The 12,746-nt window shown below is 38.3% G+C and overlaps 1 protein-coding gene across 3 annotated transcripts in view; it reads right to left on the bottom strand.

The window, feature by feature from the left end:
- Positions 1-388: 388 nt before the first annotated feature.
- Positions 389-12,746, bottom strand: part of LOC306884639 (ras and Rab interactor 2-like) — a 37,768-nt gene continuing 25,410 nt past the window's right edge. For all 3 annotated transcript variants that reach the window (XM_079440694.1, XM_079440696.1, XM_079440695.1), the window contains 5 exons: positions 9,545-10,804; positions 3,956-4,264; positions 3,718-3,849; positions 3,426-3,589; positions 389-2,224 (listed from right to left, as the gene is read on the bottom strand). In XM_079440694.1, the coding sequence (XP_079296820.1) occupies positions 1,907-2,224; positions 3,426-3,589; positions 3,718-3,849; positions 3,956-4,264; positions 9,545-10,804 (2,183 nt within the window). In that variant the 3' untranslated portion in view covers positions 389-1,906. The remainder of the gene's footprint in view (positions 2,225-3,425; positions 3,590-3,717; positions 3,850-3,955; positions 4,265-9,544; positions 10,805-12,746) is intronic.

Below are 12,746 nucleotides of genomic sequence, written 5' to 3'. Positions count from 1 at the left end.
ACTTTAAATGTTACCTTTTAAATTTTCTATCAGGTCAATCAACAAAAAAAAAAAAAAAAAAAAAAAAAAAACGTTCTGCTTTTTTTCCCCTTCTTTTTTGTCGTCTGCAAAGCTGCTTTGAAATAATGCCCATTATGAAACAGACTACTGGTTCTATCTCCCTCACACACACACACTTATGGAAGACAGTGAGAAAACAGTCAGAGGTGCCTTCTAATGATTTTGTTTTACGTGGAATCAGTAATGTGGAAAGTACAAGCCCACAGGGTGATGAAGAGGAATGTATTTATCTATTCCAAGAAAGGAACTGGCAGGGTACCCAACCACCCGCTAATGCAGAAAAGGATAAGACTTGTGGAAGCTTGTAATAAAAGATGCCAGAGACGATAAATGTTCAACATCAATTTATTGTGTCCAAAAGAGTACATTTTTAAAAAGCAAATACGCAGAACTTACTAAAGAACGAGGATGAGCTTTTCTCCAAATGAATACACAATATTTTTGAATCAAGACTTTTCAAATCTGTGAAAAATTCCTGCACAGATTGCATATAAATATGTATACATTTAACAGACTTAAAATATCATGTTAAAATACATTTCACGACTTGAAACGTAGTTTGTGTTTCAGATGTGACTAGTGTTTCTATATCATTGTTACATGGCATGAGAGCATTTCAGCACCCTGGTCTCATAAAAACAAAAAACAATGCCCCGAGTTTACATCAAAACATGCAAACATAAAGTACATTAGTAGAACATGAAATACTTGGCAAGTTATTGCAGTTAAGAGGTTATGAGTATAGTTATGAATGTTTAAGAACTACTCTCCTCTATGCGACTCATCCATCTCGGTATTCCCTGATAGCACTTTACAGTGACACAAAAACCATTTCTGTTCGTTGATATTTTCTACCAATGACTAGAAACCTGCTTTAAACATCCATGTACTTTTTTTCTTATTCTTTCTTACTTTACACTGATCTTTCAACTTGTACTACTTGCCAAAACCCCTTTGTCTGCAAGTCAAATCAAAAATTAGTACAACAGAGATCCAGATTACCACAAGCCCTAAATGTTTAGCTTGTCAGTAGCAGTACAGTATTTTAGAACAAACCTCACCATTTATACTATCTCCATTACTACCAATGACTTTTAACAAAACTTAATGATCATAATTCATACAAAAGCAATATGATAAAACATCACTGGCAACAATGCCTGGTTCTTATCCTCACAGAAATACATGCAATATCATAACAATAAATCATATATAAAAAGAATGCAGTTTACCAGCAACTGCAAAAAAAAAAAAGGTTTACATCAGAAAACAATTGTCCACAATGTCCTTAGGGACTGAGATGTCCATGTTACTGAATGAATGCTGAAGGAAGGAACTTTCTAAAAGTCTTTTCTTCACGTCAATGCAGTCATAAGAAAAATGCCACAGTTTCTCAGCATTGCGAAGAACAGGAAATAGAATAGGTATGTAGAGTTTTGGGAAGAGGAAGGCACAATTTTGGAGTGTATTCAATGTGGAATGTACAAACACCCTTAGTACTAAAATGCTCCGGTTTCTCTGATAACCTGAATGTGTTTGAACATTCATGAAGAAATAAACAGGCATACTGTAACATTGGCAGCTTGGGTACAGCTATTCTCTCATGATGGTCGCGTGCCACTTCCTAAAACGTTTTGAAAATGTGAAGACGGAGCATAAAAAACGCTGCATCTGTCAGACACATCCTTCCTTCCCTATTTCCCTCTAAGCACATCTTCTGCTTCCCTCCAACTTTTTTCATAGCAATGCAGATATAAGCAGTGTTCCTAGGGAAGGATTCTCAGCCACACTAAATGTGGCTGAGAATGAGTTTTGAGAGGACCTGATGGAAACCAGGTTTGATCTGTCAGTTGGCTGAAGTGTTGTCATTGAGCTGGTCTGAAGGGACAGTGAGGTTTTGGATCTGACGGTACACAAAGTAGAAGAGCTGTGGCTGTGTGCGGCTGTGCAGTTCGGCCTTGATCCTCTGCGGGTGAGTGTCTGGGGCCAGCTGCTGTGTGGTTTCATCCGTCAAGAGGAAAAGGGTGTAGTTCTCCGGGTCCGAAATTTTAAACTTGTCCGCGCATATCTGACACACTTCCTCCGTTGTGGCATAAGGCTGCACCTGAAAGGTTTTGGCTGTGCAGCCACTGCTTGCATCTTGAAGTGCAACCCGCAAGTAGTTCTGAATATAGACAAGAAGAAATCTTGTAAATAAAGTGTAAATCCCAATATATATCAAGCTTGTTTAAGAACATATGTGACTTGTATTGGCAAAATGAGTCTGAATGCGCATGGGCTAATTTTGATCTACAGGCAAAAAAAAGTGAAAAATTACGATTTTGGTCGAACTTCAGGTTTCACAAAAAAGTAGTTCATTAAGGCCTTTTCTCCATTCGCTTATTGCACTGATTGACATCCGAAGCCCCCAAATAAAGACGACACCCAGAGCGCTCTATACGAGTTAGAGTTATACTTTATTGTCCTTTACAGGAAATTTGTCTTGGACTCAAAGCTGCAACAATACACAACAACCACACAAAAACAAAACAAAAAAAAAAACAGTTAATGCAATTTACAGATTTATGGTAGGTTAAACATAAATAAAATCTATTTTTTTTGTAATAGGCTAAATTTATTTAAGTATTCACTCAAACATAATCTGTTAAATCGAAAATGAACATTTGGGGAACTGCTGGGGAAAAACATCAGATGTGTACCATTATATTAGATCCGTGCATTACTCTATGTCTTAATATAGGCCATCTGTTGCATTAATATTAATCAAACGATAAAAGAAAAGAGGGAATCACTCGCTGCTCTTGACTGAAATGCTTTTGTAGTTTTAATTATCAATTTATTTGTAATGAACACACAAGTGATTTTTCCATTTTACTATTTGTTTTTCTTCCTTGACTGCTTATGTTCAGATGTACAATGAAAAAAGTAAAACACTATACACTTGTTTCTTATATTTGTTCTTTTTTTTGTATCGGTTCTTATAAGAACAAAGATCAAATAAAAAATAGCTATATTGTGATCTAGTAATGATTGTTAAGAAAAGAAGTAACGTCGCTAGGTGATTTTGCTTTGGAACCTTCAGAAAACTTTAAATCAGTTTTTCTCTAAATTTACTTTGCTAACTCCGTTGATTTCAAACAGGTGTAGCTTAGTCATTTTTCGGACAATTCCAACAAATCTTACATAATTTTAAAGGTCATTTAATGGAGAATGTAAAAATAAAAATAACCCATTTTTTAGAAATTGCTCATTGTGACTCATTTTGCCAGCACAGGTCACATATATTGATGTTCTTAAATTGCTATTGTTTTAAGGAAGAAAAGGGAGAACAGAACTTATATGACCATGTCTAATAGGGAATTTACCTGGAAATCATCCACAGATGGAGTGGTTCGCTGTGTGGTGCGTCTACGGTGCCACTGGTGCAGCGTGTTACGGGTCTCAGAGCTCAGCACACGAGCTGCCTGGTCCTCCTGGAAGTTCTTGATGAGAGACATCGCCCCATATGCACTGGTCAAGTAATAACCGCCTACAATCAGATAAAAAACTGGAACATTAAAAAAGTGTGATACCCAATGAAATTGTGTAATAACTCCAGCAGTTATTGCAGTAGCCCAGTATTTGTGACGAATATCCGGAAACCGGGGTCTAATGTACCTTCTCCATGAAGCAGTGATGGGTCCAGTAACTCCATCATGTACTCTATTTCAGCATCCAGTTGTGGCATGTCACACTGGGCCATCACATACATAAGCATGGGCAGGAAGTCATCTGCACCATACATCCTCCCTGCCATTGTTACAACAAAGATTGAAATCATGAATTGAAATCAAATTATGCAGAGATATTATGGTCACACTCATGCATTTCACACAAATGCATCACGCTCATGTACCTGAGTTGCTCTCCATTATGGTGTAGATAAGCTTGCACACACTGAGAAGCAGAAACACTTTCTTCTCTGGTGAGTACATCTTGCACATGTTGTGGAACTTGTGGCGAATCTTCTCTATGGCCACAGGGTCAGGAGGCAGAGCTCCATCCACACCCATCTCCTGGGGCTGCTTGGATTTGGCCAAAACCAGATTCTCCTTCAGCTGCTGCCAAGTCCCACTGCTCACCTGGAAGTCCCGCAGAGCGGCCTCTATCACAGGCTTCAGAGGCTTCAGCACACACTTGTGCATGGCTTTCTCCATCACCTGATCTACGGAGGAAAAAGACGTTTTTTAATAATTGTATATAAATAATTAGAATAATTGAATATAAATAGGTAACAGGTTAAAGCTAAATGCGGTTAATGGAGTTTTTTTCTTTTTTGTGTGAATTTTGTGTAAAATAGAAATTATCATTTAAGGGTTCAGTTGCCGAAGGCTGCATTTATTTGTTGAAAAATATAGTAATATTGGGAAACATCACAGTTTAATATGTTTTGTAATTTAATATATTTTATAAAGCAATTTATTTTTGTCATGGCAAAGCTGAATTCTGCGCAGCGAATATTCCAGTCTTCAGTGTCACATAATCCTTCAGAAATCATTCTAATTCTTGCTATAAAAGTATTTTAAATAAAAATACTAAATATATAAATATTTATATTTATATAAATATAAATTATATAATTTATAATAATATAAATATTTTCAAAATAGATAAAAGCATTTCCAATTAAATAGATTCTTGCTATAAAAGTATTTTCTTTAGCAAGGAACCAGAAACCATAGTCATTTAAATAAACCTGATGATCATGTTATCCAGCAAGATTAAAAAAATATCCAAATTACATTTTTATAGACATTACATCACATATGTTTTGGAATTTGTTTTGGTGAACAGACATAGTAACTATACAAGGCAGAGGAACAGAAAAATAAAAAAATAAAACTTGGAGCATACAATCCCTTAAAAAAGTGAACAAAATGTCTGTGGGCAAGTCTATTTGTGCATGAAAGGACTGTGACCATGAGTATATTGACTGGGATCTACGACGTGGTTTGTTCCATTTCCTGCTTTAAAGGGGAATACCTGCTCATAGTATTTTTACACCTGCTTTTCCAAAACTCTTCAACATTTACAGAATGTCTCCTGACAGCACAAGTGTGCTCACATATGACTCAAAGCAACAGGTTTTGTATTGTAACTTTGATTGTGCAAGCAGGGCTTGAAATGATACCTAAACTGTAAAATCATCTATAAACTAGAAGAAGTGTATGCGTAACCAAAATCATCTGATCTGAAGAGCAGAATGTAATGTTTAAACAGCTTTGGAAACTGCTGACAACACTGCTTCTGTCAGCACACTGGAACACCATCATAATAAGTGCTCTGACAACACACACGCATGCTTTGGCAGCACTTTATATATATATTTTTAACATATAATAGCATATCACACTAACACGATTTATGTTTGCTTTCCTATTTTGGTCTATTACTAATGTAAATTCATTACAGTGAACAATTGTAAAACAATTTACAGTTATTCTATATGAATATGTTTTTAAGCTAATATAAATAGCATAATGATTTGTTTCCTAGGAAAACACTGTGCATGATAGCCACAAAATTCTATATGATTTCAAATCAGCTTGTAACATGACGGTTTACATTTCATTTATCTTATCTTAATCATGTGTGTCAGGATGACTCAACTGCTTGTGACCGTAACAGCTTGGCAAACCTGTTTTAAGAAATTAAGTAAACTAAACCTGTTTTTGCGATCCAAATCATCTTAAAGTAAAGTGTAAAAACACACACAGCCTGCTTGTTGGCAGTACTCACAATGGGCCAAATGTTATCAACTAGTGTGCACAACAATAGCAGCTTCAACCGGTCAAGGCTACAGATACTCCCAGTCCATTTACAAGAAATTATCCATCAGAAGCATAACTAATAAATAGCCAGGCATAGTCAGTGTGCGTTACATCAGGGTTTTCTAGAGGTCTGACTTTAGCTCTGAGTCTGACATCACTTTAACAGATTCAGCTGAGTTGCAAAATGTGTTTACATGGTTGTCAGTCCCAAGGGAGAGTGGACAGCTCGGTAAATAAGCAAGGCTTCTCTCACTTTTGTGAGTGATGCAGAGAGCTCTGCTAATGAAGGGCGGCACAGAGCCAAAGATTTAGAGGAACTGAGCAGGTTACTGTTCCACTTAAGAGCTTTATTCTGTGGAAGAACTGCATACGCAGTTGAAGCGAAGGATTTGGGAGGGGAACAGATGTTATTTCTGTAATATAATATAATATTTGATTTGATATTTATGTAATTTCCATTTGAAATGTAATATATTTAATGCTCTGAATATATATGCCATCAGAATTAATGTTATTAACTCTATTTAATTTTATAAACAAGTAGTGACATCTACAATCAGAAAAATCAAACATCTCTTTTAAATAAAATTTCATTTATTGCCTACTTTAACGCTATAATATAACGTCAGTTGTGCCAGACAGACTTTTAAACCTAAATTTTGTATTTGTAACCTTATTTACATAAACAGAGGTGATGAATTAAATGTTTGCTGCACAATAGTATAATAGTGTAAAGTAATTTATTAGATATTTACAAATATATTATAATGTATACTGTCTTTTTAATTTGAATTATTTAGTAACTTCGGCCTTTAATAAGGATGTCATTGGACATCAGGACAACAGGAAACCACAGCGGTGAATGCGACAGGAATGTGGCTCAAAATAGAAACACTCATCCGTCAAGGCCACCTCTACTTGAAAGGCTATCTTCCAAGGCTTGTTAATATCCCCTCAAAACAATCTCCTGTCCTCCTTAGCGCCGCTCCTACATAGTGCTCTTTCTGTCTCTCACGCTCCATGTCTACACTGCAGACTGGAAAATAAAGCCGCAATGACAGGAGAAGTGAATCCACTGATGCTTCCCACACAAGAAGTACACTTTAGTGCTTGAGTTAGGAGACAAGGCCACAAAGTACGTCACAGCACAGAACAAAAGGCACACACAAACTAAACCAGACAAACAGAGCAAATAAAATCCCCCTGATAGTCTATTGACCCATCCAAATAAATGAAGTGTTTCAGGAAAACAAACGATAACTTCAAAATTAATCTCTACTCCGACGTGTTTTTAAGGAAGTACCCAGAAAAGAGCCGAGGGACAACAACAACAAAAAAATCCTTGGCCTGAATGAGCAACAATGAGTCTTTCCAGACAAAACTTGATAAAACAGAGTGTCTTAATCCTGTTATGACTCAAAAATGAGTGAAGAGAGCTGGAACACTGACTTATCTCTATTTAAAAATAGAGGGTGACATTAATGTCAAAGGTCATTACTGTGCATTCAAGCTTGTTTTTATTACTTTTTTTTTTTTTAAATTACAGAATAGGATTTCTCTTTATGGCGGCATAATCCATAATCTCATAGCTACAGCCCTTATTGTGCTGGGCTTGTTTAAGCACAACACAAACATAACAAAACCTGCCAGTACACATAGGCAGCTGAATCAGGTTAGGAGCTCTGAACAAGAGCCTTTTTCTCTACATTTTTGCCTGACACCCACATACTCAATGCCTGGGGGGGGGGGTTACGGTGGATCGTAGAAGAGCTATAGTGGAGACACTGGCTTGTTTGGCTGAAGTTCGTTCTGGGAACATCTGGAAAGTGATCTATTCCTCAAAACACATAGCAGAGCTGGACTTTGTTTACAACTTGTGAGAGCGAGACAAAGAGGAGGAGGAGGAGGATGCTCAGGGCGATGGATGATGCAAATTTCTTGGAGAACTAAAACAAAATCCAGCTGAGCTGAAAATCATCCAACATACTATCCATGTTAACTTGAACCAATCTCGGGATAACTAACTTTAATATGCATATCTATATGATATATATATGAATAGATAACTTTAGTATGCATATCTACTGGGCTTTTGCAGTTAGTGTGTCATTGTATAAAGTATATAATTGCTTGTTACTGACTGTGAAAGAGGTGTGGCCAGATATACAAAGCCATACTAATGGTTCTCTGCCTACACATGAATATGCCAGTGTACATCTCAGCTCAATGAGCCTTGTGTGTGCCACTCACACCAAGTAAAATGCCTCCAGGCCGAGATAAACGGGCACGAGAGTTTTGTCTCATGCACACACACACACACAAGTTTAACCCTCAGCATTCATTTCTCATGGTGTATTTGTTGGTTTCCACACATATTTTATAGTTTGCAGTGGTACAATGGTGTCAAAAGGCAATAAACATGTAATTTTGGCATTCTAATTATAAATACTTCCCTTTCACATTTGTTGTTGCTTCATATATAATATTATTATAATGTTTGCATTTTATTTTTTATGTTCTGTTTTTTATTTGTAGTCTTCCAATACTAATAAAAAAAGGTAATATTTGTTGTGCCGTGAGCAAAGGGGGGCCGCAGGGTCCTTGTAAGTCAGTGTCAATGGAGACAGAGTGGTGCCTCATTTTAAAGGAAGGTTTTGATTAGAAACAGTCTGTCTAGGCAACCTCAGCCTGAGAGACTCACTTCCAATGTTTAACCACAAAACAGCCTTAGGCTTTTCTATTCTATAGCCCCTTAAAAATGCGCAATATTCTGATGCACAGCTGACCATTCTTAATAGTCCACTAACGCAACAACATGCACATCGATTCACGAATATGTTGGCAATCCCATTGTACACAGTTTATAGAATATGAGCTCTGTCCTTAGTAATTGCATTAAAGCTGCATTAACCTGTTTATCAGTTAAAATATATGTTAAAATGTCTTTTTAAATGTCTGTTTACCAATAGTCAGTGCAAATATGAATTCCTCTCATCCTCTGCAATGAGAGAAAGTTAATTAACATTGACAAGATCATTAAGTGCCTTAATATTGCAGAGAAGTGTCAATTTAGTGTGTTTAGTACTCACTGGCCTAGCCCCAAATGGCACATTTGATGTGTACTTGTGCTCTTGCGGTGGCCGCTGCATGCTTGTGAAGTCCATGAGACTGCAAAATGTCCCATTTGTAATTTTGAGACCACAAAGCTCCCCCTTTCGCAGCCTCAACGCACACTTTTGCAGGCTCCACAACAGACTACTATTCTACAATATATGAAGGATTACAACACACAGTGTGGACTCGGAAGAAGGCCGCAAGTGCTTATGGTGGCATTTGGGACAGGGCCAAAGTTATCACTGCAAGAATTACATAATGTGCTCATGCTGCAAGACAAAATCACATCAGTGCTTACTGCTCACTGGAACTTGATTCAGCTAGGTATTTCATTAGTTGCCTTTCATTAAAACAACTTAGATGGACAGTTTGCAGCTACAGTCTAGTACATATAGCTGATGCCCTGAACAAATGACATACTTGATAATGTAAGCTTGCACATCATTAAAACACCTATTATCATAGACAATACTTCCTTTGTATAATTATTGGCGCCAGAGCAACAATTAAATTTCCCTTTCTTAGCAAGGAACAGTTTTACTGAAGGAAGGAAGCCTTACCAATTTGATCTTCCGGGATAAGGGACTCAATCGGTGGGTCAAGCTCAGAGCTCTGCAGCAGGTAGGACTTCATCTGAGTCATGAACTGCCTGAGAGTCTGCAGCAGGTCCAAGCCTGATGTGTGGCAGCCGCAGTTCTCCTGCAAGAAGCTCACGTAGTCCTGCACCAGGCAGCCAAAGTAAGTCCCTTTATCCCTGGATTGCTCGACAATCTTCCGAATGGCTCTCTTCTCGGGCGTCATCAAAGAATTGAGAACACTGCTCATCTTGCGCAATTGTCCTCTCAGTGCACGTGGCAGCACGAACGTACCAGCGCCATTCTGCTTCTTTGACTTGAAGGGTGGTGGCACCTCCTGGTCGCTCTCCAAGTTGATGCCATCATCTTCTTCCTCTTCCTCCTCCTCCAGGCTGCTGTCACCAGTGGGCCGCTCGGTTCTGGTGGGACTGGCCTCCATGGGCAGCGAGAAGCTGTGGTTGAAGTCGAGAGAGTCTGAGGACGAGGTGGAGATGCTGATATCACTCAGACGTTCTCGTCTGCAGGGCTGCCGCTCATCTGCAGGGCTGCCGTTCTCCAGAGCGGTGGAGTTGCGTGAGGACAGCTTGGCCAAGCTCCAAGACACAGCTTCCTCAATGGTCTGGTCATCCAGGGCCATATGGCAGCGGAGACCGTCTGCATCAAGCAGACTGGAGGAATTCTTACTGCGGGATGAGGGCACCAGGGTGGGTTTACTGAACTTTTTGGGTGGGGAGGATGAGGGTGATAAGGAACTGAAGGATGATCCCAACCTCCCCAGCAGGCTGCTCTTTTCCTGAGGTGTTTTGATCCAACAGACCGTCTCAGGCATGGTCTTCTGTTTACGAAGAACTGCAGATCTGCCGGAGGCAAAGCGTGGAGGTGGGGGCCGAGGTGGTGGGGATCTCTTGCTGTTGGATCTACTCACACTTGCGTGTGATTTGTTTTGCGTGCTTTTTGCACAGCAAAAGACGCTGTCTTCCTTGTTCTGGCAATCTGCGTTGCCCGGGGATGATTCTTGCTTTTTAGGTGAAGGGTTAGTTTGGTGTGTCTGCAGGAAGAGGGGATTGATGAAGCACAGCGCTCCGTTGGATTGACTGCATTCAAGTTCAGAAGGGGTTCGTGTGAATGGGATGGCCGGAACTCTTGGGGATAACCACTGTTTTAGTCTCTGTTGTGAAATTTCACACACAGTCTCCCCAGACACAGAAGACTTCCTCTTATTGCACAGTTCAGAGTCCCAGAAACCTGCATGAAGACAACATAATGAGGCTCCATTTTAATAAAAAACACATAAGAAAATCAAGAAATTGAAATTTAGCTCTTCACTAAAGGAGGCATTTAACAATAAGACAGCTGAATCATACTTTTCACACTATCACAGAAGAGTATTACAGAACAAACAAATAAAAGACGAAGTCATTTCAGAGAATTCCAGATATCAAGCTACAATCTCCACTGATTGACAGAAAAGCTGAAGAATATCAGCAGACACTCTAGATAATGCTTCTGAAAGGGTTATCCTCAAGTTCAAGCACTGCCATTCTGAAAACACTAACATCATATATAATGTGCACAAACACAAAACTACAAAATTCCATGGCAGAATCTAAGGGGAAAAAACATTGAAGTGAACAACAAAATCCTGAAACAAATAAGACAGGAGAATTAAACTTACACTACTAATCATCAAGTCTTCTCTTCAGACTGCTTGTAAATAGTTTACATGTCTACACTTCATGCAGCGACTCTGCTGTCTGAGTTGTGAGTGGTAGAGTAGTGCTGATACCCACACAGTGAATGGTGTGAGTCATGCATGCTGATGAGGAGGTGGGAAGAGTACAGGCACTGGAGCTCTCTGTTCCTCCTCTCTTACAGCACACTCGTTCATACTAAACGCCACCCCTTCAAATGTTTTCATGTGATGCAATACAAGAGAATGACTTTTCTTTGTTATGTGCTCTTGCATTTTCAGAAAATGAATACTTTTTACTTGGATCATGTTCCAGTTTTTGGGAATCAACACTATAACGATAGATATCAAATATACAAGATATAAAAATCTATAAGCAACAAGAAGCTGTGCCCCTTAAGAATAATGTGTATTAATTAATTTACTAATAAATTGTAGCATTTTTGGAATAAAGTTTAGCATGTACAGGATGATGCATAATTTAATATATTTTTAAGGTAAAGTGAAATATGTGCCAATTAAATTTAGAACAAAACTTGTGTTATAACAGCAGATGAAATTGTCAAAAATGTAATTACTGGCCCAGTGTCCCAGTGGCACATGAATAATAATAATAATTGACTGGAATAAATCACACAAATGTTGATGGTCTGATAAAATGTTGAAATAAAAAACATAACCATTCAATAAATGTCCTGAGATGGGATTTAGTGACATCTATGGTCAAGAGGAGAACTAACATGCCCTTTTTTTCTACAGACATGTTGCCTTTGTAAAGACAAGGAAAATATTCACATTTGCTTATTTAACTGACTCATTAATCCAAAGTGCAATATTTAACTCGATATATACTGAGGTTACAGGGACATAAAAAGTGCTGCAATACCAAAGTTACAACAGAAATATAGGTGTGACAGGAAATCTGATCACTATAAAACTTTTTTTTTTCTTTTTCTGGGACAAGTCTCAACAATCTCTTAACTGATGCCATCTGAGATAAGAGCGGGAAGTGTTTGTGTCACTCAGATCAGTTCTGCCGAAGTAACACCTGTGCAGGAGTGGAATAACTGGAAACCTGCACCTGTGTTTACAATTGTACTATTCTTTAGTCTCTTTTTTTTCTTTCACTCTCTGTAAACAAACTTAAAATGCTACATTTTGTTTTACAGATTCGGTCACGTTTGCTGTTATTCTAAACTCTTCTCTTGTCCTCAGTTCACCCCCATTGTCCCAAGTCATTATAGTCAGTCAATGAACAGCTGGAATTTTGTCTTGGTGGAGTTTCTCTTGGAAATGATCCTAGTATGGAGGTACCACACCCATCACTGCTCTCAACTTTACTCTGCACTGCAATTTCAGCATTCATTACTGTTTAACCATATTATTACAGGTGGCATTCTTTAAAAGAGAAGATACACTACCTGCCAAGACTGACTATCTGTCTCACCTATCCCATTCCAGTCTTCCTGAGAAAAATAGTATGTCATTTCACAAAAC

The sequence above is a fragment of the Barbus barbus genome (genome assembly GCF_936440315.1).
Source record: "Barbus barbus genome assembly, chromosome: 18".
NCBI lineage: Eukaryota > Metazoa > Chordata > Actinopteri > Cypriniformes > Cyprinidae > Barbus > Barbus barbus.
The sequence above is the reverse complement of the archived record's forward strand: the minus strand, read 5'-3'. Positions and strand labels throughout refer to the sequence as shown.